The sequence below is a fragment of the Malus domestica genome, chromosome 02 (assembly GCF_042453785.1).
Source record: "Malus domestica chromosome 02, GDT2T_hap1".
Taxonomy (NCBI): Eukaryota; Viridiplantae; Streptophyta; class Magnoliopsida; order Rosales; family Rosaceae; genus Malus; species Malus domestica.
The window spans coordinates 37,411,447-37,433,816 of NC_091662.1; the positions used below are offsets into that span (position 1 = coordinate 37,411,447).

A 22,370-nucleotide genomic window follows, 5' to 3' on the forward strand; every position below is an offset into this window, starting at 1 on the left:
TGTTTCTGATATATCTCCCCAACGGGGCATAGAAAAGAAGGAAAGACGCTACAACTACAAAATTATTAAGCATATTCACTGAAATTATCTTGAATGATATCAATCAGGAGCTACGATCCTGATGACAACATGAAAATTAATATGACTAATGTTTAAAGTTTTAGAGAGGCCAACGGTTAGTTTTCACCTAAATTAACTATAACCATATATATGTAATACCTTTATATTGAAGAAGAATAAACACATATTTTCATGGTGGTATCTAAGTTGGAAAGTATCAAGTAAAACTAGCACCTTGGAAGACTTACGAAAACCAATCAGTTTAGTTGACATTGTCTTCCTATACATTCTCAACCACTTCATGCTACACGAGGATATATACAAGGAATTAAGAAGAAGAGTTGAAAAGGACATGCAAAAGTCAATGAAATCTTGTATTTATTTAGTGTGTGTATGTATATATACTGACTACAGGGAAGGGATTCTATTTAAAAAAAAAAAATGAAGATTAGTTGTGTGATCCACTCTATATCAAATTTCAATAATTTAAATCGTGTATTTTGTAAGTCTCGAGTTATCATCTTTATCAAATTTCAATTGATCCGAAACTATTTGTCATTTAATTGTCATAATGAAATTTCAATGTTTCTTATAATATAATACTCGTCAATTTCTTTGAACTTAATTATATGTCTCAAATATTTCCTATTTGGCAAATATTTTGCAAGAATGATCTATGAGATGTAACTTGAAAAATAGACGGTTCAAAATGTTAAACCCCAAAGGAGAGATCTTGCGAAGCTTGACAATAAGTTGGGTTACTCCCCAACTTGCCACTTGGTTTTATGATGGAACCTCAATTTTCTTTATGGTATCAGATTAGGTTATTCCATGTGTGAAGCCCAACAACCACATGTGCTCCGTGTTACCCCTTTATATTATTCACATGTTTAACTTGAAAGTTAACCACACGTATTTGAGGGGTTTGAGGATGTAAAAGTAAAAGAGTCATATCGATAAAAGACGGAAAGTACAAACCTTCTAAGAGGTTGAACTACTTTCATATTATCAAATTAGAGATTAATATTACGGTGAAACCTTAACTTTCTTCATATTTCTTACACAAAACAGATTAATCGAATCTTGTTATTCCTACCACTTTATATGACCACATATTAGTTGACCGCACGATGTGAGCACAACTAACGTATCTACTTCAACTTCTTCATCATCTATAATTATTGATTAATCCGTAAGAAATTAACTAGAACGTTGATCATCCAATCCAAGGAGAAACCGATTGAGAGACTTAGAAAGATCGATCGATGCAATGGCAGTGGCGATGGTGAAGCATTTCGGCCACCGCCATGAGTTGTGCTCATTTCAAGTGCAAGAAGAAGTTGATGAAATTATCATCTGCTCGGGATGTGACCTGGAGTTGATGATGAACTCAGGTACTTCAGCTTACAAATGCAGCAAGTCCAAGTGCCAGTTTTACCTCCACGACTTGTGCTTCGAGCTCCCCCGACAAATAAAACACAAGTCTCACCCCCAACACCCTCTCACTCTCGTCTCCAACCCTCCCTACGAATACGGCGAGTTCAAATGCGATGCCTGTGCTGAGTACGGCTCTAATTGTTTCGCCTTCCACTGCGTCCACTGCAAATACGATCTCCATCTCCAGTGCGCTGCGTTGCCTGAAACTCTTGGTCATCCGCATCATCATGAGCACACCCTCACTCTCCGATATTCTTCATTGCCCCCAAATCACGATCAAGGCAAACGAATAATGTGCGATCTCTGCGGAGGGTCTTCCCCAGAGGGCTGCTGGGTCTACTGCTGAAGCTGATGGTCAAGATTACCACCAACATGACGATCATTCAATCTCATCTTGAACGTTCAGTTTTATTTTCGCATGCAATTTACGTCATCGATCGCTTATTAAATTACTTTGTATCATGATGATAGATTATTTAGGAGTTAATTTTGCTATTCGGCGGTTTATGTACTACTTTGGCGTGTGATTGTCTTCCCTTAATTATCATAACCTCTGGATTGCTTTGGTTCTTGTAGCGTTGCATTCGAGAGTATTTCGAAATGAAAATTGTTACTACTGTTGAAGGGGGAAAAAGCTACCCAAATTGATGAAGTAAACATCTATATATTATATAGTGGATCTATCTAGTCGCTCTACACTCGGTAATTTGATGCTGCGACCTGCCGCGATTTGCTATCAAGTATTAGACTTTTTATCACAAATAGTCCCAGTACCATTCGAAACACATTCTTCAAATTCAATCAATTTCAACCCTATCCTTTTGCTCCGAACAACAAATTCATCTTCGACGTCACTTCTATCAAAATTTCGTTGAAATCCTTGAAAGACTTTCACGTTACTTTTTGCCTAAAGTTTCAACTCCATTGCCATCACCTTCACCTAGCTAAAGCCCCTATTAATCAAATGATTTTTTTTTTTAATTACAAACACAAATTGATGGTGTCTAAAATATACGTCAAAAGGTCTGAAATTGTCAATTTAGGCAAAAATATACATTTACCTGTGTATTTCATTACATATATTCTAATGCTTCCAAGAAAACAAAATTACAAAGAGAGTTATCTATTTGAGCAAGCAATGGTGCTATATCTACATCGAGAGATAAATGAGGCCATCCCTTTGGAATCTGAATGCAACTATTCATTATTGTTGGAGGAGTGAGAGCCCTTCTTTTGTCCTCCAAGAATACGTGAGATCTGTAAACCTCTGCTGAATGCTTGGTTGAAGAGCATTCGCGTCTGGAATTCGGAAACAAACGGAAACCAAGCCAAGAATGCAACCGGGGTAAAAAGAAGCAATCCAATGATTATTTCATAACCGCGAGCAAGTGTTTGAACTGATTCCCAAAACCCTGCTCGTTTAATTAGTGGCTTACAAGCTTGCGCAATCTGTAAGAAACAAAACAAAAAAACTATGGAATTACTTGAGAAGAACAGGAAAGAGTAAGTTTGCAAAATAACACACAGAGAAACGGAGAAAAACAATTTACTAACCAAAAGCAATCCCCATCCAGTTGGCATGAAGGCAAGAATGCACACTACAACATCCCGAAGTGTCATATGAGGGACCACTATTAAGGTAATGAAGATGGCTAAAAATGTAATAAATATAAATCCCTTAACCAGTCGAAACAAAAGCTGATAGTCTGCACTTAATCGTCGCCTTCCAGCAGACACAGCCTGAAAAAGTTGAGCCAAACTGTCAAATAAAATCCAAGAGGCAGCAAATTTACTTTTCATTGTCGTACTCATACATTTAGTCTGCCAAACAAAACAGTTAGTAAAAACCAAGTAAATTTTTCCTTGCATGCAAAATATGCAAGAAAAGAGTCAACGGGACTTTTCTCTGAAAGTACACGAAACGAAAGCAAACGTGTGAACTATTTTTCTGAAAATACACGAAAGAAAATATTTCCTTAACTTCTCAAAAGACAGATTTTGAATTTTCAAACCCAAAGCAAATGCAAAATGCCTCAGTTTCTTCTCAGTGCAATAACAAAGAAAGCCTCTGCGTGGTAAGTTATGCCCATAAAACAACTCATGATTGACATCATACAATGTTGCAATAAATATAAATCTATAAACAGAGAAATATGGCTTTGCTTCAAGATATATATTAGGAGTCCAGAAATTTTACTACGCACCTTCATCAGACACAAAACGAGAATGATCACGAGCCACGAAACACCATATACCTGCATGTGCATTGAAAAGTAAATTAATACACCCGTATAATAAATAAAACAGTTATTTGGAATGCATATATATAGGTCAAGAAATGATATACCAGGAAACTTTTGTTGTTTGTGATGTTAAGGTGATAGACTAGCCCATACTGGTAAATGAAAAAGCGCAATGCTAATAATATCTCAGCAACGATGCCACGTATCCCGGAGTACAGAAGATGCTCATGTTCTTTTTCCCACCAGGATTCCCAGCTCTTGTCTGGTGATACACCGATCCCTCCATGATTGTTTATCCACTTTTTCCAATCTGTCCAGTCATCAACAATCTTTTGCCACTCAAACCCTGATGGATTGAAGAGGAAAGGAGCAAAAAGCCATGTTCCAACCATGAACCATATCTGTATTGTAATGAGAATATATACAACTCCACTTTTATATGAACGGCCAAATAGGTGGTATACCACAAGCAGAATCAATAACTCAATGCCCTTGACAAAGTGACTTCTAGAGTAGAGCCTGTAGTTATCAGCAAACTTGGCATGAAACACTACAAAGCTACGACCCGTTCCTCTGTATTCTGCACCTCCATGAAGCAAAGTCTTTCCATAGTAGTGGGTCTTTGTACCAAGAGAAAATGTGAAAAACACCGGAGCCAATTGTAATTGCATCAATACAAAATCGCTAAGTGCAGTACGGAACCCCTTTTCCAAACCAATTTCCATAACCATAGGCAAGGCCATCAAAAATCCAATTTGCACAACAGACTGAGAAGCAAGAGCTACTTGAAGAGGTTTATTGTCTCGAATACCTCGCTGAGTACTCAATCCTTTTTCAAGTCCACTGAGAACAAGATAAAGGCGACCGTAGAGAAAAACATAGACCGTAAGCACAGTCAACTGTCAAACCAGAAACAAAACATTTGAGATAACGGGAAAGATTATATTATAATTGAAGAGAAAGGTAGACTGGGTACATACTAAAGTGCTGAAATAGAAACCAATTGTGGTGACGTAGCAGGATAGCATTCGGAAGAAATCAAATCGATGCCCAAGTCTATAGATGTCACGACTCAGTGTCTGTTCGCCATTCCCATTAGCTATCTTTGCCTCAAAAATTGAGATTTGGTTGAGGCCAACATCTCGTCCTTTACCTACTTGTATATATTCATGATGAGTGACGCTGCCTTCACGTACTGTAGAATTGAAACCTGCAGACAACAAATATGTTAAATTGGTTCACTATCATTCTTGGGGGGGGGGGGGGGGGGGAGTCTTAAACAAAGCAATAAGAATGCCTGCAAATATGTCCTCGCTTAAGTTGATGACTTTGGAAGCTTTGCTGATACCCCCTCTAGTCAGATGAAACAGTCGATCAAATACATCTGGATGACCATAGTGGAATCTAACTCTGAATGGGCAACAACAATTTTGGATTCAGCAGACTTCAACTAGATAAGAAAATGTATGGTAACTGAAAAGTTGTGGATTGTGTGTCTGGAAAAGCATCAAGAAAAGCACAACAAAAATAAACATCTAACATCATACACTTACGTTAACAATTCCATCTACATAACAAAATCAAGCTCTATCTGTCCCTGATTTTTGATCAATTTTTTGCGTACACTTATTCCAACAAATATTGGGATATGAGTTTAAAAGAGGAACAAGAATTAGTAATCGATCATTACTTAAACATAAGGGGTAGAGGAAGACCTAGGAAGACTTGGAAAGAGACTCTAAGAAAAGACTTGGACTACTTGGATCTAACAGAAGACATGGCACAAAACCGAGCGCAATGGCATTCCATGATTTCATATAGTTGACCCCACCTAGTGGGATAAGGCTTTGTTGTTGTTGTTGTTGTTGTTGTGGTTGTTAAAGCAAGGTAACTAATGTTACGATTGCACACATAAGATTCATTTTCTAAAATTAACCTAGTGTGTTGCCAGAAGTTTGGCGTACACATTCAGTAATACAGCCAATTTTGTGTGTGTTTGTGTGGTGGGGAGGGGTCAGCAGGCCAATTCCTTATAAGCTGCCCAAGGCTTTTTAGCTTTCCGATGTGCCTTCACATCCTCACACACCCCCTCATGTGCACAGAAATTTCTAGCCTAACATGTAATCAATTTTAATTGGGTGACATGGAGCACGTGGGACCATTGAGCTTTATACGTGGAGAAACTTGGGTTTGATACCACATGGGAAGTTGAGGTCTAAACAAAAAAATTGGCAATGTGGGGAATATCACAATTTCTTTCAAGCCCATGCAAGGTTTCTTAACTTTACAATGTGGGATATTCTTCACATCCTCACATATTTTAACCACCTGAGAGGGGATCAAATTTAACAAAAACAAAATAGCATGAATGATCATGAAAGAAAAAAAAAATTGTTTTACTTTTGACTGAAAATAAACATGACCATTCCTACCAAACCAAAAGAGTAAACAAATATCATCCGCCACCTCATACAAATTAACTAATATGAACTGAATGAATGTTGGATATGAAAAACATGCAATCTGCATAAAATCACAGTCGGTATGAGACTTGCATCGAACAAACAGGTAACACATTATGACAGCTAAATCTCATTTTGGATGCAAATTGCAAAAATAAAGTAAACATATTTTCGAATAGTATACCAGAAGTTTTGCAAAAGGAAAATAATCCAAATTCAAGACTCTTACCTCAGAGGATTAGCCAGCAATCTCTGCCCGATAGTTACAAAACTAGTCTCTTGATTCGACATAAACCATGCAAGAGATGAAACACTGCAAAATTATCAGAAGATATGATAAGCCACAAGCACGCTCACCAAAGAACAAATATCTATGGAGTCTTAATTACTATTTGCACTGGAAATCCTGCTTCAGAGCAACAACATATACCTTCCAGTGAAAATATGCTCCCTAAGTCCAAGTATTGTCGGGAATCTAACACCATCATGCTTCTCAAGAAATTCTTGCAGCAAGTTCCTCATTTTGAATGCTTCTTCCAAGTAATTATCCTGTTGAATAGATACAACAATGTCATTAGACTAGGAGACTGAGTTTCCAACTTTCCAAGAAGTACAAGCAGACAGAATTCATACCTATACAGTAAGCGATGTCAAAACCCTATTTTATTGTGGCGGTCTTATCTCATATCAAACTTTCTTTCCCGAAAAAACCCAAGTCACTTCACACAAATTAGTGCTAGCTACTCTAAATGTGAGGATTAATAGCAGGTAAAAGAGTTCATCCACCTCGTTTTCTGGGTTACGTTTGAAGGTTCTGAACCCTGGACCTATCCTAGTCCTACCCGTCACCCTCCCAACCCTCAGCATTGGGTTAAACCCAGTGACTTTATTCATCCACATCTTTCATTGTCCCTTCCTCTCTATGGCCCCACATGCCTACTCTCCTTTATGTTCACTAATAGTATATACATTCTCTCAGGCACACACAAAGTGTTTGCATACTTAGCCTAATTAAACAAGATTAACTCAACTATAGGAGGGTTGACTTAAGAAGTTAAGATTGATATAACATTCTAGAAAAGTCTGATTTAATGTAATTTGTACTTTACATTTTCTGATCCCTTTCACAGCTAATCCTCCATATTGGAGAAGTATCGTTCACTTAAACCCTTCTTGTTCTCTATTTGTCAGCACAAAGCATGTACATATGATCTTTTGTGTGTGTACCTGATTCATATCAATTGTTTGCAAGCCTTCCCCACGTGTGAAAATGATGGCATGGTTTTGATTTTCTGGCTTTCCCTCTCCCAAAATTGCAGGTCCAGGAAGCTTTATCCTATAAATATCCTGTAAAAGAAGGTTTAGACAATCCATTATAAAGCATTTTCATGTACAGAAGATGTGTTGCAATGTTAGAGTTGCCTATTGTTGTATTTCCATAAAACAACAAACACTAGAAGCATGAATCTCTTACAGGTCTATGAAGCTCAGCCACAGAGGTCTCAAATTTCCATATAAAAGTACTGCCACTATCCAATACTGAACGTTATTCAAATTATTACCTGATCCAACCTTTGAACTGGATCAGAAGAATCAACTGACTTAGTTGGAGGAGCCGCCTTTACAAGAGCCGAATAGTAGACCTTCCAAACGTTCTTTTTGGATTTATCCTCGCTAGTTTTCTCTACCTCATCAATGTAAGCTACTCGAAGAGATGGATAACTGCAACAGGGAAAATAAAGCGATATAAACATGACTGCTTCTATAAGCAACAAAACTCCACAAGCATACTTTTTGAGTTCATGACAACAAGTGTATTTAAACTTAAAATATCATCACATTGAAAATTAAAACACAACATTCTTTTTCCTTTTCAATTAGGAGGAGCAAAAGTTGGACCTGAAGAGGTCAATCATTTAGTAACTGCTGGAACTTTTGGGACCAATAGTAACCAACAAATTTTATCAAATAACGGGATACAAATAGGTTTTTTTTTTTTTTTTTTTGGGTTATATTAATTATGCGTCCACTTACCATTTTAACCTCAAATAATATTTTTCCTGAAAAATCGTTAGGACCTTCTTTTTTAATTTGTGATCTATTTAAAGCTTTGCCTTGGTTAGTATAACTACCAAGCACAAGTTTGCTTAATCTATTAGACTGCACTATTAGTATACATTTCACAGACAGAAAAAACTATTTAACTAGATACTAAAGAACATACGTTGCCATAAGTTTCAAAATGTCTTTGGAACGAGCATCCCCCGATCGCTTGTGAATTCCATATTGTTGGCATGACACAACATATGAGAATTTCATATCGACCACCGCCTGGCATTGTGCCAAAAGTGACCCTTCTGCTTTTGAGTGTTCCTCAATAGTTGATTCAGCAGCCTTATAGCCAGCCATTAGCTCTAATAATGAGGAAAATTGAAATCAGCATTCCGAAACTTAACTGTACAAGAGATATGGTAATTGGTAATTAAAGATATACAATACCAACCAAGCTTGATTACCTTCATCTTTTGCCATATCCAGGAAGGCCTGAAGTTCCAAAGCTTTCCGGTAATACATCATACCTCGTACTTTAATTGAGAGAATAGGAGAAGACAACTCAAATCATACATAAGTAAATTAACACATCAATCAAGTTTTAAAGAGAAGGAGAGAGATCTGCATCTGCTTATACCAGTTTTTGTCAATGTTTGGCCTCGATAGGATGCCCATAGACGGAGTTTCTCTTCCAATTCATCGTTTGCTCTGAGTTCTTCCTCATTTTCGCACTTGACCCGCTCAAGAAAGTTAGTCCATTCATCTGTAATCAATCATGGATTAATAAATACAAAAAAAGTAGTTCAGACAAAATGCAAAACAATAAACAGAAAACAACTAACCTGGAAAGATCTTCTGCAAGTAAAAGAGGATAGAGACACCATCTTCATTCTGCCTTTCCAGATGATTTACGGAGAAAAGAACTTCTTCTGAATGGTATGGTGTCAAAACCCTATGGAGTAATCAAAACCATGTCAGGCAAAATATAGCTATCAAAATAATTTACTCCCCAAAAAGGATAAATACACCTGCCATACTATTTTGTACAACTTATTGTTATTATGAAGTGGTTCAGGTTGAAACAAAAGATATCTCCTGAACTTATAGATTATTTCATTTGAAAGATTATATGCAATTGTGTAAGATGAAAATCGATTGGGCATTGTTTATTCTGATTAACTAACAGTATTTTATTACACATATATCTTAGTGCATACATGGTCGTTGGAGTTCAATTTGGTAATTTTGTGTTACTCCAACTTGCAATTTACTTGAAACTAAGTATTGTGTGCATACATGGCCATCTTAGTGCTAACTTTTGTGTTACTCCACTTTGCAATTTACATGAAAGTAATGTGAAGATGTGTCAAGTACAGTTCAACATCGTAATTTCCATTCTTGTCTCAACACTCAACAGTGACACAATGGTGTAGTGATGATGCTAAATTTATGAATTGTTTACGCTTCCGCAAATGGTTTAGTTGTTCAGACTGGTTTAGTACAAAAAGTTATCCACTTCATATCCTGTGTCAACACCTGGCTGATAATCACAGCCTCAGCTTGAGAAATGATAAAGAAAAATTATCCTATGTCCAAGGGCATGACAGTAATTGACACTACTGGTCACCTGTAAAAGTAAAAATGAAAAAACAATTAAGAAAGTCTAAATTGAAGAGAACGTACGAAAACGAAAGCATATTTCGAACTTTAGGTGCGGGAGGCATGTCCATAAACAATGAGTTGGAAAAGAAAGAAATGCGCCTTCTTGCTTCCAAGTTGGATGGGACATCCATAGCAGACTCTTTCTCTGTAAGTAATAGATGTAGCCTTCTGATCTGCAGAAGATAATGGACTCAATTATGAGGAGAGAGAAAATATATGAATATAAGAAGATATGAACAATAAATTTTCGGATTGAGAAACCAGATAGGAAAGGCCTACACTAGAAGGGGTCGTCCTCTAAACATAAATAGCATTAATATTCTGGGCGACGGCAAGATGCCTGCAGCTAATCCTATAAACAGCACTGAAATCAAAATATTCTTAAGGAAACATTACCTTTTCTTTCCAATCTGCTGTTTTTGTGGACACTTGGAATGGGAAATTCAGTTCACCGAAATATGTATCCCGTTGATCAAGGGGTGTCATTCCCTCATCTTTTCCATATGATCCATGACTTGAATCTAGCAAGCTGCATTAAAATAAATAATAATAAATTAAAAAAAAAATATATATATATATATATATATCTACTAATTAATAAACCACTCATTGTCAACCAAAACCCTATGAAATTACCAGTTTAACCCTCTAATTAAAACATAACATGAATAAGAAATATGGGACAGAAATGTAATTTCATGCAACCAAATTTTGCTGTTTTTTTTCAAAGCCTTACTTACATGTAATCCTAACATATCTCTAATTAAAAAAATAAAAAATAAAAAATAAAAATAAAAACCTTCCCACTCCCACACTCTCTATCACTCTCTTCCTCTCTCCTTCTATTTCAAAAACAAAAATAAAAAATTTTCTCTAGTGTGTGTGTGTATGTATATATATATAAAGGAAAAATTAAGGGGAACGTCAAATTTTTTTACATATTTGAGATATTGGGATCAAAGTCATTTACTTGGGAATTTCATCCTCCATTATGTCTCTTGTCACAACCTCTAACATGTTAAGCAAGACAATTACGACCTGGTCCTTGTCCTCTTGTTTGTTTTCCATCTGTATTCATCAGAAAGAGATGGTTGGGACTAACTACTACCTTGATTCATCAACAGATATATGTGAAAGTTTATTGTCAAAGAAGAATACCAGATATTCAATTAACTTAACAAATTGTTCATGGAGACTTGGAAGAGCACTCATATTGAACTCTGTTGTCAGATTTCCCTTGTCAATATGATCGTCAACTATGGTGAAGATATCACTTATTACCCTGGGCAAAGGAAACATCAGGAAGATAACAAAATCTGGCAGATGAAGTTACCTTTTCTGTTATTTCAGTTCTAATTCAAGTAAAATTGTACTCACTTCTTTTCACGAGCTCCACTGACCAAAGAGTTAATAATACTTCTAAAAGAGAGATAGCATTCGCGAATAGCACAGCGCATATAATTGTCAGTACTCATTCTCTTTTTCAGCTCACGGTCTTTATCTTTGCTGTCTTTTGCCATGTCCAGTGCTATTGGGATCTATAAAATTAGTGCAAAGTGAGTACATTTATTGGTCTTGGTAAGACTAAAAAGGTCGTACCCAGTGCACAAGGCTCCCGTTTTACGCAGGGTCTGGGAGAGGTGAATGTCGGCTAGCCTTACCCCCATTTATGGAGAGGCTGCTCCCAAGGCTCGAACCCGAGACCTACCGCTCATGGTCTTGGTAAGACTAATGGAAAAAAAATTCATAATAAGACAGACCTTGCTAGCAAGCAGAAAAGGAGGCCACTGGATGAGGTCTGCTAAATCTGGGTCAGCCCCATATGGGACGAGCAACAAGTTCATCTCCCTGCAAAACAAAAACAAGTACTCTAACTTCAACTGTTTTATCCATAGCGTAAAACATTGGAAATCAACATTCATTCCAAACTAAAGAACGCATTTCCTTGCATGTTTACCTATCACTTATCAGATCCTCTTCTCTGAAACTGCTAATTATTTCGTTCCACATCTGTGCAAACTTTGCTGCTTCCTTCTCTTTACTAGATGGGGTCTGAAACAAGCAGCCAAGATACAATGACGCAAATGTTCTTTCAGAGCTTAACAAAGAAAGGTACCAATTTCTGTATTGAAGGCAGAACAGTGATCAAACCTTATCAAACTTGCGAGAGAACGTGGCTTTTAGTATTCCCTTCTTTTTAGTCTGCTCAATCCTTTCCACTGGAATCAAAAAATTATTAAAAGCACCTGGCAGTGATTCAAATCGAGATCGCAACATTCCCAGTGTTCGAATCTGAAAGAAAGAAACATCTGGTAAGGTTTTTTAAGTTCCAAAAACCTACAATTAGTGCAAGAAAAAACACATGAAGCAGATGACCGTATTGTACTTCTTAGTCTAGAATTTCTAGACAATAACTTCATGTTAAGTTCAATGTAGCAAATAAATTGTGAGAGGAAGAAACTCTTTCGTGCTTTTAACCATGTTCCAGAGAAGGAACACAAGTTTTCTTTCGGAAAAGGGGATCGCTCATGGAGCCCACTCTGCTTTTGTAGCTCAATAATTTGAATCATCTACTGTAGATCTATAAATACAGATATATAGGTATATGTTGGGACTACAATAATAAAAGAGCCAGTCTTCAATGAAAAAATAAACAAAATCTGAAGATTTGACTTGTCGTCACAATAAGAAAAAGAGAAAAAAGAACTACCATGTACGAGAAATTCTATTGAAAACACTGCTGGTATTGACTAACTGAGGATCACACTCCCTATTTTGCAGAAAGCCAAGTTTTCTCGCTGTCAAACGGCAAGAACCTCACAGTGTCTATTAATATATCTCCAATTTTTTTCCTAAGAAATCATACTGGGAAAAGTTAAAAGTTAAAATAAACCCCAATGGAGGCATTGAGAGTCCATTGTAGATTCACCATGACTCGATATCAAGTCATTCTAACAATCCAGGTTCCTTTGACTTTTCAAATAAAATCCCCCAAAGTGATGGTTGGGCCATGGAAGACTGGACTTATTGAGCTTCATCGATTCAATATAGAAACTAACATAAGGAATATGATTTATAGAGAAAATAAAACTCCACAAACCTCTCCAAGACGGCGAAATGCACCATATATACCCCCGAATATTGTTGAAAATATGGCATACCAAATTTGAGTATCCATAAAGTATACCTACAGAGAAAATTAAAATAACTTCTTGTTTAGTAAAATGAACACAACAAAGTGGATGATAGACACTGATGTAAAAATGCGATAAAGATTAACATACAAGAACAATGGGAGCCCATAGCGCAATCACCACACCAATGTTATTCTTAGCTGAAAAGGTTCAAATAATGACATCATAAACCATCTGAATAATACAAGGAAGTTTATTCGACTCGTGCATTTACCTTGAGGGAAGAACTCATGCCATTGGTAGGTCCTTATGTGAACCCTCATGATATCTTTAGTTGGTTTTACAAGAGGCCTAATCTGTAACAAAGAAAAATAAATGACATTATTCAATCAATTTTGCACCAACTTTTTTTTCTCAAGGGAAACAAATTTATTAACAGATAATAAAATACAAAAACTCAAAAGGAGTTGACCATGAACCAAAATATACAACTTATCACACAAGAAAGACATCTACAAAAGCCTCAACCAAGATTATCCTATAGCTGCCTTCAGATCTAGCCAAATAGTGGAAGAGAATGATCCCTGAATTATGATGAAACGGTTTCCCAAAGTGAAAACAGAAGCCTCACCCTCTCCCAAAGCTCTTCCACCCCCACCATCTCCCCCTTATAATTGTTAAAATTCCTCATCTTCCTGTCCATCCAAACCGTCCACAAGATAGCAATCCTGCATAAACCCCGTAAAACTCCAGCCTTCTTTCCTCTCTAACAAAAATAGTAAGTCTTTCACTAAGCAAGGAATGGCACCCATTTGATATCATTACCCAACACACTTTAACCTCCCTGAATAATAAATGCCACAAACAGAGAGCTACTGGACAATGAACAAAAAGATGGTCTAATATACTACACGAACTACGACATAGACAACAATTAAGTCTCCTTTTTTTAAGCAACTCACATGTATTAACTCTTCTGTGAGTAGGGATGGGCAAGGTACACCATGGGTACTCCATCATCACCATCACCACCCCAATTAACACCACTCATCATCATTGACACATAACTAACTACTAACGGATACCCATGTAGGCCAAACGGGCACCCCAACCAAATCGCACAATACTTGTGAGCCACTAGCCATCCCAAAATCTTCACCTCAGTAGGAACCTTTACTTCCCAAATCTCCCTAGCTGGATTAAAGCCTGATAGATGAAAAGTATCAACTAAAAATCTGAACAATGACATGCAGGAGGACTTGCCTGAGGATTCCAGCCACCAACACCTCAAATCCTCTCTGACTACATACAAACGAACTTTCTACAATGGTAGACAAGGCTGATAATTGGTCTACCTCAACTTCATTTAAATTCCTCTGAATCCAAAATCCTAACTCCCCGAAGAAAAAGAAATAAATACAAGCCTGGCACTGACTATACTATGAAATCAGGATAACCTTAAAACCCGCGGAAAAGTGACTTCAAAGGCTGTTCTCCCAGCAACAAATCCTCCCAGAATCTAACACTTTCCTCTTGCCCACCACCAATCTAACATTTGTCTTCATCTTTTACACAACACTACGACAAGAATACTGAAGCATTTCAAACAGGCTGCTATTTTTCAAAAGTAGTAGATAAAACTCAAATTAGATAAATGATTACATATAATAAAATCTGTGGCAACATGATAAGTGTGACAACATCATAAGTTTATTATGCATTTTTCTAGTTCATCAGTATTCTGATACCCAGAGGTCGCACTTGGTGTGATGGCAAGTGCCTTCGCCCATGAGCGGTAGGTCTCGGGTTCGAGACTTGGGAGCAGCCTTTCCATAAATGGAGGTAAGGCTAGCCGACATTCACCTCTCCCAGACCCTGCGTAAAGCGGGAGCCTTGTGCATTGGGTACGACCTTTATCAGTATTCTGATACCCAAATAGACTTTAAATCCTTCTATGTCACCAGAGTAAAAATTAAATATACATGGACATAAGGTATGCAAAACATGAGGGAGAAAATGTATACAAACATTTATCACAAACTTCTTTAAAGCAGCATGCGGATGCTTGTGAAAGTTGAAGATGGACTAAAATAATACCTCTACATAGTAACTGAAGGCTAATTTTGACACAAGCAGGAGAACCCAAAAAAGGGTATACCTATAAACAAAATCAGTCAGTAACAATGAGAGATAAATATCTAGCCCAAGCCGTCCAATAGAAAGAAAAGATAAATCAACAGCCGTATGCTTAGTTGCTTACTTGAAAAGAGAAACTGAGCTTTCATGCATTCCCCTTCCAACATAAAGCCGAGTCTGCAAGATATCAAATGATGTATTAGACTGAGGTGATATGCTGAAGAAGCAATAAGAGAACAAAAACTAAACGGCTGGGAAATGATCGATTGAGGCATCATATCCAGAAGCAAGTGGTTATTGCTTCAGTCCCCACAAAATGATTTATAGAAATTTTCTTACAAGGTCCATCTCATACCTGAGACCACCACATCATGAGCATCACAAGCTTTATGTTTGACCTTTCAAGAAACCGGCGAATGAATGGGAACATAAACAACAATCCAGAGAGCATGTTTGGAGATAAGTAGATGACAACAGCCAAAATGAACAAGGAATTTGAACTTGGACCATTGCCAAACCAGTTTTTGATGGTCCGTGCAAATCCGGGAGGATCTTTCCAACTATAGGCGTAAGTCACTGGTAAAACAATGACCCATGCTGCAGCTGAAACAGCCTTCAAGACATATCTTAGCTTGACAAAGAATGACATGCTTTGCCTAGCCTTCCAGCTCAAAATTAAATCAAGAACAGCTGTAAAAGAAAATGAAAAGATGAAAGAACAGTTAATTACAAAATTTAGAAGGTCCTTGAACGAGTCTTGTGCAACTCCAAATTCCAAAATCAAGTCTTGTATGGTGTCTTATTTGTTCTTTTTCTTTGCTTTTGTGGTTTTCCTGCTGGACTAAGTCACATAGTTCTTCCATCTTGGATTTTGCATGTGTATGTTATTTTATGTTATTGCCTTAAATTATTTGGATGTGAATTGTTTGATAAACTAAATAAAAATAATAAACCAACAATAGCAATAGTAAGTCACATGATTTTATTTACCATGTGCAAGCTTCAATATGGCAGCAGTTACGAAGATACTCAGCACTTTCTTAAAGACATCACCCTCAAACATGGAACCTAAGTCCCCCGACCCATTCCAAGCAACAATGATCATTGCCTAAAAAAAATTATTATTTTTCACATAAGTCCTAAGATTAAATAGACAAAAACATAGGAGAGAAAATAAGTCGGTCGTAAAGGTCGTACCCAGTGCACAAGGCTCCCGCTTTACGCAGGGTCTGGGAGAGGTGAAAAATAAAAATTACCTGTAAACTCAGTATATAAAAGCTCCACATCCTATCAAAACTTCTGAAAATGTGCCAAAATGAGCGTATTTCAACAAAGTTGACTTTGCCAATCCATCGATCCCCAGTGAACGGTTTCTTTCTCTGAAATCATAAATTTCCAAAATAAAGAAAAACATTTAAACCAATGAGTATGATGAGAAAGAAAATAGATTTAGTAATTTTAAAGAAAACTTTTTTTGACCTGATTAATCTGATTCCCGCTTAAAACATTTACAAAAGTGGAAGCTTTTAAGTTTTCCTATAGAGACTAACTAAATTTTAAAATATTATTATAACAGATACCTATGGTTGAATTGCTACAGTTCACAACTGAGTTTTCCCTGGTTTCAGTAGTGATCTACTGAAATCATGGATGAACAACAACGAGAGAATGAAAAAGAATATTTTATATCCACAACCACAATTACAGCTTACCTCATCTTTGTCAACTTGAATATCGTCGATAGGCGGGCAAAAGAAATCAGCATCTGCACGCATAGGCCAGCCTAGCTTAAAACAATCAACTGACCTACAATTTCATACCAAAATGTTTTAGTAATGTACAGTCTTTCATTGGACAAAGCAACATAAACAACGAAAAACATGTACCAAAAATATTCATTCAAGTCGTCGTAATTTCTCCATTGGGAATGCTTTGATTTTCCTCCTTTGCTCCTTTTAGCCTCCTGTAAAGAACAAGCAAAAAATTTAGCGAGCTATGACTCAATAAGATGTCAAAAGGGCAGCAAGAAATTCTAGTGAATCAAATAAAGGTAGCAGAAGCAACACCTTTGCTATTGTATCATATATTGGAGTGACTACTTTTGACAAAAAGGCCTCATCCTCTCCACCATAGGCTGGCTTTATGTGCTCACCTGTCATTGGACTAACACTCCCAGCTAGCATTCCATACAATTCAAATGCCATCTGCAAAGTGTAAAGTACAACTGCTAAATATAACATAGGCTTTATCCCCAGTACTACGGCTTGGCTAAGGAATGATAATGATTACATGGTAAGAATAATATAACTTATGCAATATATATAACTACAAAACATGAAATTGTCAAATGTTTCCCGTAAAATAACTTTGAACCTGAAAATTTATCATTTTAAACTCATTAGTATATAATAACCTTGTGATTTCTTATGAAATTGTTTAACAGAAACACTGAGCAGATAAGATAAAGTTTAAGAACTTATTGTAACTTACTAACTTGCCTCTCTAATTACATATATCATAAAAATGGCATAATTCACTGACCTACAGACAGATTACATAGCTTCAAGAGGTTTATCACCCTTCCAATTGAAAAAGAATGTTATACTTTCTAAGAAATACAATGCTACAAGACGTGTAAAGTATAAGCTTTTTAAATTGCATTGCAGGAATATAAAGCAAGGTAACAAAGACATCTTAAAGCGTACATGATGATAAATATAGCAAAGACATTCTGGCATGAATCTCAAATTTGCAGCTTCTCCCCATATAAGAAGATATAAACCCATGTATAGCAACTTTCGTTGCTGTACTTCCTGCTGAATAGTTGGCAACCTGCCAGTTAAAAGCAGCGTTTGTGTGTTAATAGAATGGAACAAAAGGAAAGAAGAACATCATAATATTGCATTGAATTACTATAACCACTGAGTAAACAAAGCAAGTTTAATGCCGCTTATAGAAGACTATCACTAATCCACTTAACATTTCTAAGAACAGATCGGTATTATACTAAATTAGTAAATTACTATGTTTTAAATAGGATTCCTCACCACAGGCTACTTTTCCGATCCAGGTATTTACACCACTTTTTGTAATTTTTGAAAAGCTTCTTCATCACATCCGTTAAAGCTCGATCATCCAACTATAAAGAAAAAGATTTGGCATATAAAGTAAGGTAAGAAGGGATGGAAACAAGTTCAGAAAATGGAAATATAAAGCAACTGAGAAGGGTAAAGACCTTGGGCTGTTGATCAGGCTTGGGCAATTGCCGTATGTGGACATTAGCAACCAGCAGAATCAAGTGTTCCCTTTGATTTGCCACATTATCTTTCTGTACATTAATGAGCAGAGCATAGCTGCTGATGAAAGACGAAAAACTCAGTAATTTATGACATTCAGTTTGATTAGTCACGCACCTGAAAACCAAACATGGCCTGAAGCCAGTCTAGAATATCTTCATCTACTTTCTTCTTGTGGCCCTGCGGCCATGGAAGACCCCTGGTGTTCCGGAGTGCAGAAACAGTAGCATGAATCTGTCAACAAGAGGCAATGTTTTACCTGTAGTCTTATGAAATTTATAAAAAAAATTGCACTACATGAACAGGTTGAAACCTCAGGATATCTCATGATCGCCTGATTTTGACTATCAGGATCAAGAGGAAGGATATTGTAAGGTACATATATCTGCTGTTTTTCTTCAACCTTGGTATGAGCTTCCAAAATCTACAGGACCAAAAATACAGATATTCTTACAACGAAGGAAACAAATAAAAAAGATTAGTATTGCACAAAATTTGCTGGTCAAAAAATTATATTTCACCTCCTCAGCTACTTCAACAGCCTCCGTCTGATTGACAGCCTTCAAAACCTCAAATAAAACAGCAGCAGTTTGGTATGCTTTTGTAAGTTGTGCCCTGTGTAAGGAAAAAGAAGCTTAAGAACCTAAAGTAAAACAACGTAGCAACTCTTCAATCAAACAAAGAACACGTCTACACTCCTAGAGACAGACCGATCTGCTTTATCAGTAGCATGCTGCAAAGCTTGAATGTATTTTTTGTAGTAATCTCGATAAAAACTCTGCATTTCCCGAGCATCACTCTTTGCCCTTCCTGCCAGTGTTGTTTCATTTTCCTGATAAGAATGAAATCACAAGAGTAATATCTCTGCTCAATTCCAAATATGAAATAGCTATCCTTGGAAAAAATTAGAAAATGGATATTTTCCGAGAAACTATGAACTTCTTTCAGAAGAAACCTACTTATTCCTTAACATGTCCGATGTGGACTTTGAACTTCCAGTCCTCATATTATTTTTCAATTTCTTTTTTTAGAATAATCTACCGTTTATGATTCATATGTCATTTCTTCTTCTTTTTTAAACTCTACTTACTTATTTACGAATCATTTCTATCTTTATGCCTATTTGTTTATTGCTAGTGCTATTGGATGACCATTACATGTCTGAAAACATGAAGTTGTTGGAAATACCTAGGGAAATTAAAGCTTACCCTTTCTAGACGCTGAAGAAGTGCAGTTTTAAACTGGCGAACACCACGTCCACTAGATGTGGGATCTAGTCTGTGAGCTTTCTCAAAGGCATAGAACCGACCTAATTCCAACATAGACGTTAACATGGATTGGATTCCTATACATATAATAAAGTACATACAAAATCCATTGAATTTATCGAAAGATTGTCCAATCATGAAATTTTTGGAAACATAACCTGTCTTGTTAAGTACAATAAGGGGTAAATAGCAAAAACAAACTGAGAGTTCACGAGTGAGAAAAACAAGAGATGTATATAAGACAGTGTCAATTTAGACTACTAATTAGGTGGATCGTGATTTAAATGTGTAGTTCAAATTGACACTTTGGCCACATAATATGTCATATATCGAGCAAGATAACATTACCCTAAACACACACATAGATAATAGAATACAAGTGTACGATGTGAGGAAACAAGTGCAACTCACATAGATAGGCAACTCTTGGATTCCTGGACTCAACTTCGTTTGCAACACGGAGAATAGGAGCAATCTCGAAGAGGGAAGAAGGCACCACCTCACTATCCAGCATGGTCTCTCCAAAGCTCCCAGCAGTCTGGGTGCGCAGAATCCGCCTCGGCGGCTGGCCGTCAAACCCTCCTCTTCTATACGCCATCAGTAGACTTTAAGCCCGAAGACCAATCAAACTAAGTTGTGTACCTGTTGATACCAATGACACATGCATATATCAGGACAAGAGGGAAGTCCCATAATTCCGTAATCGCATAACGATCGGTGTGACTGAACCAAAATCCCAACTGGGATGCCAAGTAAATATGGGGTCACGCAAGCAGAGAAATTTGGTCTTAAAAATTTCAAAAATCGCAATCAATGAAAACCACGAAGTAGGCTCAACCGAGTCTAATTCTAATCGAACAGTTAACTCTATGTTTTGAGTAAAGTTCCCTACTTTCCATTAACAAAACCTCTAAACCCTCAAAAGAAAGTATTGAACATATATTCCAAGTCGTGTATTTACTCTTTAGCAGCAGCAAAACAGAATGAAATCGAAATCCAAAAGATGAGAAATGAAACGAACCACCTTGCCCTTCCCCTTGCACAGTTGCACTTGCCCTTGCCCTTGCCCTTGCCCTTGCGGGAGATAAGGAAAGCTTACTAGACCAAAACAAGAAAACATACAAAGTAGAAAGATTTGATTTGATTTATTTACCTTTGTTCCAATTTCTACTTGTAGTTGAAAGCAACTGAGATTGTCTGGGCTGCCACAGAGACGCTCAGCATATGATATGATGGTGAGGGAGGAGCAAGTGTGTAACTTCTGGCAAGTTTCAGGAGCAAGGGGAAAGCAGAGCGAACAAGAAAGACGAGGAAATAAGCAAGAAGAAAGAACAAAGAAAAGCGCTTTTATTTAAAGCAAGTAAAAATAAACACATGCACTCTCTCTCCTCTCACACACTTGACTTGAGAGAGAGACTGACACTGACACTGACACTTTAGAGAGAGAGTGGCAGAGTGCATTTTTGTTATCAAATAAATAAAATGTTAAGCATACACTACATAAATCTAGACCTACTAAGTGTCTCCAAGTCGACGCAATTCTGGTATAATGGGTAAATGGGGCACGTCTTCACTTTAGTTTCTCTCTGTATTCTCTCTCCTCTCTGCGATCTGGTATAATGGGAAAGAGATTCGGATCTCTTACACCTCACCGGATCAAGTGATTTGGAACTTTGAATTTTTATCTAACGGTCTACTTATTTTGATAACAAAAAAATTATAATTTTTTATTATTGAATAAAATTTTAAAGGTTCAAATCACTTCCGATGATTTTGACTGAAAAGATCCGAAGATGACGTCTTTCCAGTACAATGGATACTATTGATTGGTACTTGGTGTGGGGGCCTGTTGGAGAAAAATGAAGGGCACTTGTAGAATCTGACATGGAAAATCCCTTTTCTTTTTGTACTTTTGAAAGGGAGGCGCGTGGTGGGGCGAGGTCGGCCGTCCTATGTTCTTTATTTTACGACCATCCCTTGTCGTTCAGTTACATTCTCCCCTCCTCCCCCACTTCCCAATCAAATTGTTTATTTCTCCTTTTCGTCAGACACATACGACCCAAACCCGTCTCAAATTTTGTGAATTCTCTCCTCTTTTCTAGTTTGGGCCCATATATTATCGGTAATGCTATCTACGGATTTATTTTTACTTGTTTCATACTTTTCTTAATTTTTGATCATTTGATCGAATAAATTGAAAAAAATCAATAGCAAAAAAATTAACAAAGGTGCAAAAATAAATGTATGAATATCATTTTTCTATATAATTACTCATTTACATGACATTATACTATTATACACGAGACATTATACTATTATAGATAAGACATTATACAAGCCAAACTACTTGTAAGAGTCATTCTTCCTTATATACGAATATATCATAATTCGAACCGTTTGTTCTATTTATCATCCTATAAAAAAGAGTCATTCTTAACTCTCTATCTCTCTATGACTCTTATCTTTCTTTCCAAAATCCTGGATCCAGAGGCGAATCCATATTGGGACTTGGGTGGTCTTAGGATCCACTAGAGTCTAAGAAAATTGGTGAAGGTACTTCCAGGACCCTTTGAAAATTGATACAAGATCATGTGAATCCATATTGGGACTTGGTGGTCTT

The 22,370-nt window shown here is 36.8% G+C and overlaps 2 protein-coding genes across 4 annotated transcripts; one reads left to right on the top strand and one right to left on the bottom strand.

Annotated features, from left to right (window-relative positions):
- The first annotated feature begins 1,330 nt into the window (after nucleotides 1–1,330).
- LOC139192121 (protein VACUOLELESS GAMETOPHYTES-like) lies at nucleotides 1,331–1,843 on the top strand. The gene has a single exon (XM_070813501.1). The coding sequence runs from the start codon at nucleotides 1,331–1,333 to the stop codon at nucleotides 1,841–1,843; it is 513 nt and encodes a 170-aa protein (XP_070669602.1).
- A 652-nt stretch (nucleotides 1,844–2,495) lies between these two features.
- LOC103413515 (callose synthase 1) lies at nucleotides 2,496–21,086 on the bottom strand. Of its 3 annotated transcripts, XM_070817963.1 has the most exons (44): nucleotides 20,904–21,034; nucleotides 20,772–20,824; nucleotides 20,162–20,392; nucleotides 19,691–19,791; nucleotides 19,193–19,314; nucleotides 19,004–19,097; nucleotides 18,796–18,906; nucleotides 18,600–18,716; nucleotides 18,422–18,514; nucleotides 18,234–18,325; nucleotides 17,892–18,018; nucleotides 17,253–17,390; nucleotides 17,073–17,149; nucleotides 16,899–16,992; nucleotides 16,443–16,565; nucleotides 16,177–16,294; nucleotides 15,542–15,876; nucleotides 15,311–15,363; nucleotides 15,148–15,208; nucleotides 13,325–13,406; nucleotides 13,201–13,250; nucleotides 13,017–13,103; nucleotides 12,068–12,208; nucleotides 11,874–11,968; nucleotides 11,677–11,764; nucleotides 11,294–11,454; nucleotides 11,075–11,198; nucleotides 10,887–10,984; nucleotides 10,313–10,445; nucleotides 9,938–10,089; nucleotides 9,097–9,206; nucleotides 8,892–9,017; nucleotides 8,719–8,787; nucleotides 8,427–8,616; nucleotides 7,765–7,924; nucleotides 7,430–7,549; nucleotides 6,633–6,751; nucleotides 6,432–6,515; nucleotides 5,038–5,150; nucleotides 4,721–4,950; nucleotides 3,845–4,639; nucleotides 3,702–3,752; nucleotides 3,052–3,237; nucleotides 2,496–2,946 (listed from the first exon to the last, which is right to left on the bottom strand). In XM_070817963.1, the coding sequence occupies exons 3-44, from the start codon at nucleotides 20,346–20,348 to the stop codon at nucleotides 2,695–2,697; spliced, it is 5,859 nt and encodes a 1,952-aa protein (XP_070674064.1). In that variant the 5' UTR covers nucleotides 20,349–20,392; nucleotides 20,772–20,824; nucleotides 20,904–21,034; the 3' UTR covers nucleotides 2,496–2,694. The 3 variants fall into 3 exon arrangements, with proteins under 3 accessions (XP_070674064.1, XP_008350204.3, XP_028952862.2); XM_008351982.4 differs by lacking the exon at nucleotides 20,772–20,824 and having other exon boundaries at nucleotides 20,904–21,086; XM_029097029.2 differs by lacking the exons at nucleotides 20,772–20,824; nucleotides 20,904–21,034 and adding an exon at nucleotides 20,712–20,727.
- Nucleotides 21,087–22,370: the final 1,284 nt, after the last annotated feature.

What these genes read in the sequence shown, in the direction of transcription:
- LOC103413515 (XM_008351982.4), bottom strand. Translation starts at nt 20,348, where the DNA reads ATGGCGTATAGAAGAGGAGGGTTTGACGGCCAGCCGCCGAGGCGGATT. An exon ending in CTGTTGAAGTAGCTGAGGAG is followed by an intron (nt 18,907 to 19,003) that starts GTGAAATATAAT and finishes TTGGTCCTGTAG; the next exon opens with ATTTTGGAAGCTCATACCAA. An exon ending in GAGGATCTGATAAGTGATAG is followed by an intron (nt 11,765 to 11,873) that starts GTAAACATGCAA and finishes TTTGTTTTGCAG; the next exon opens with GGAGATGAACTTGTTGCTCG.
- LOC139192121 (XM_070813501.1), top strand. Translation starts at nt 1,331, where the DNA reads ATGGCAGTGGCGATGGTGAAGCATTTCGGCCACCGCCATGAGTTGTGC.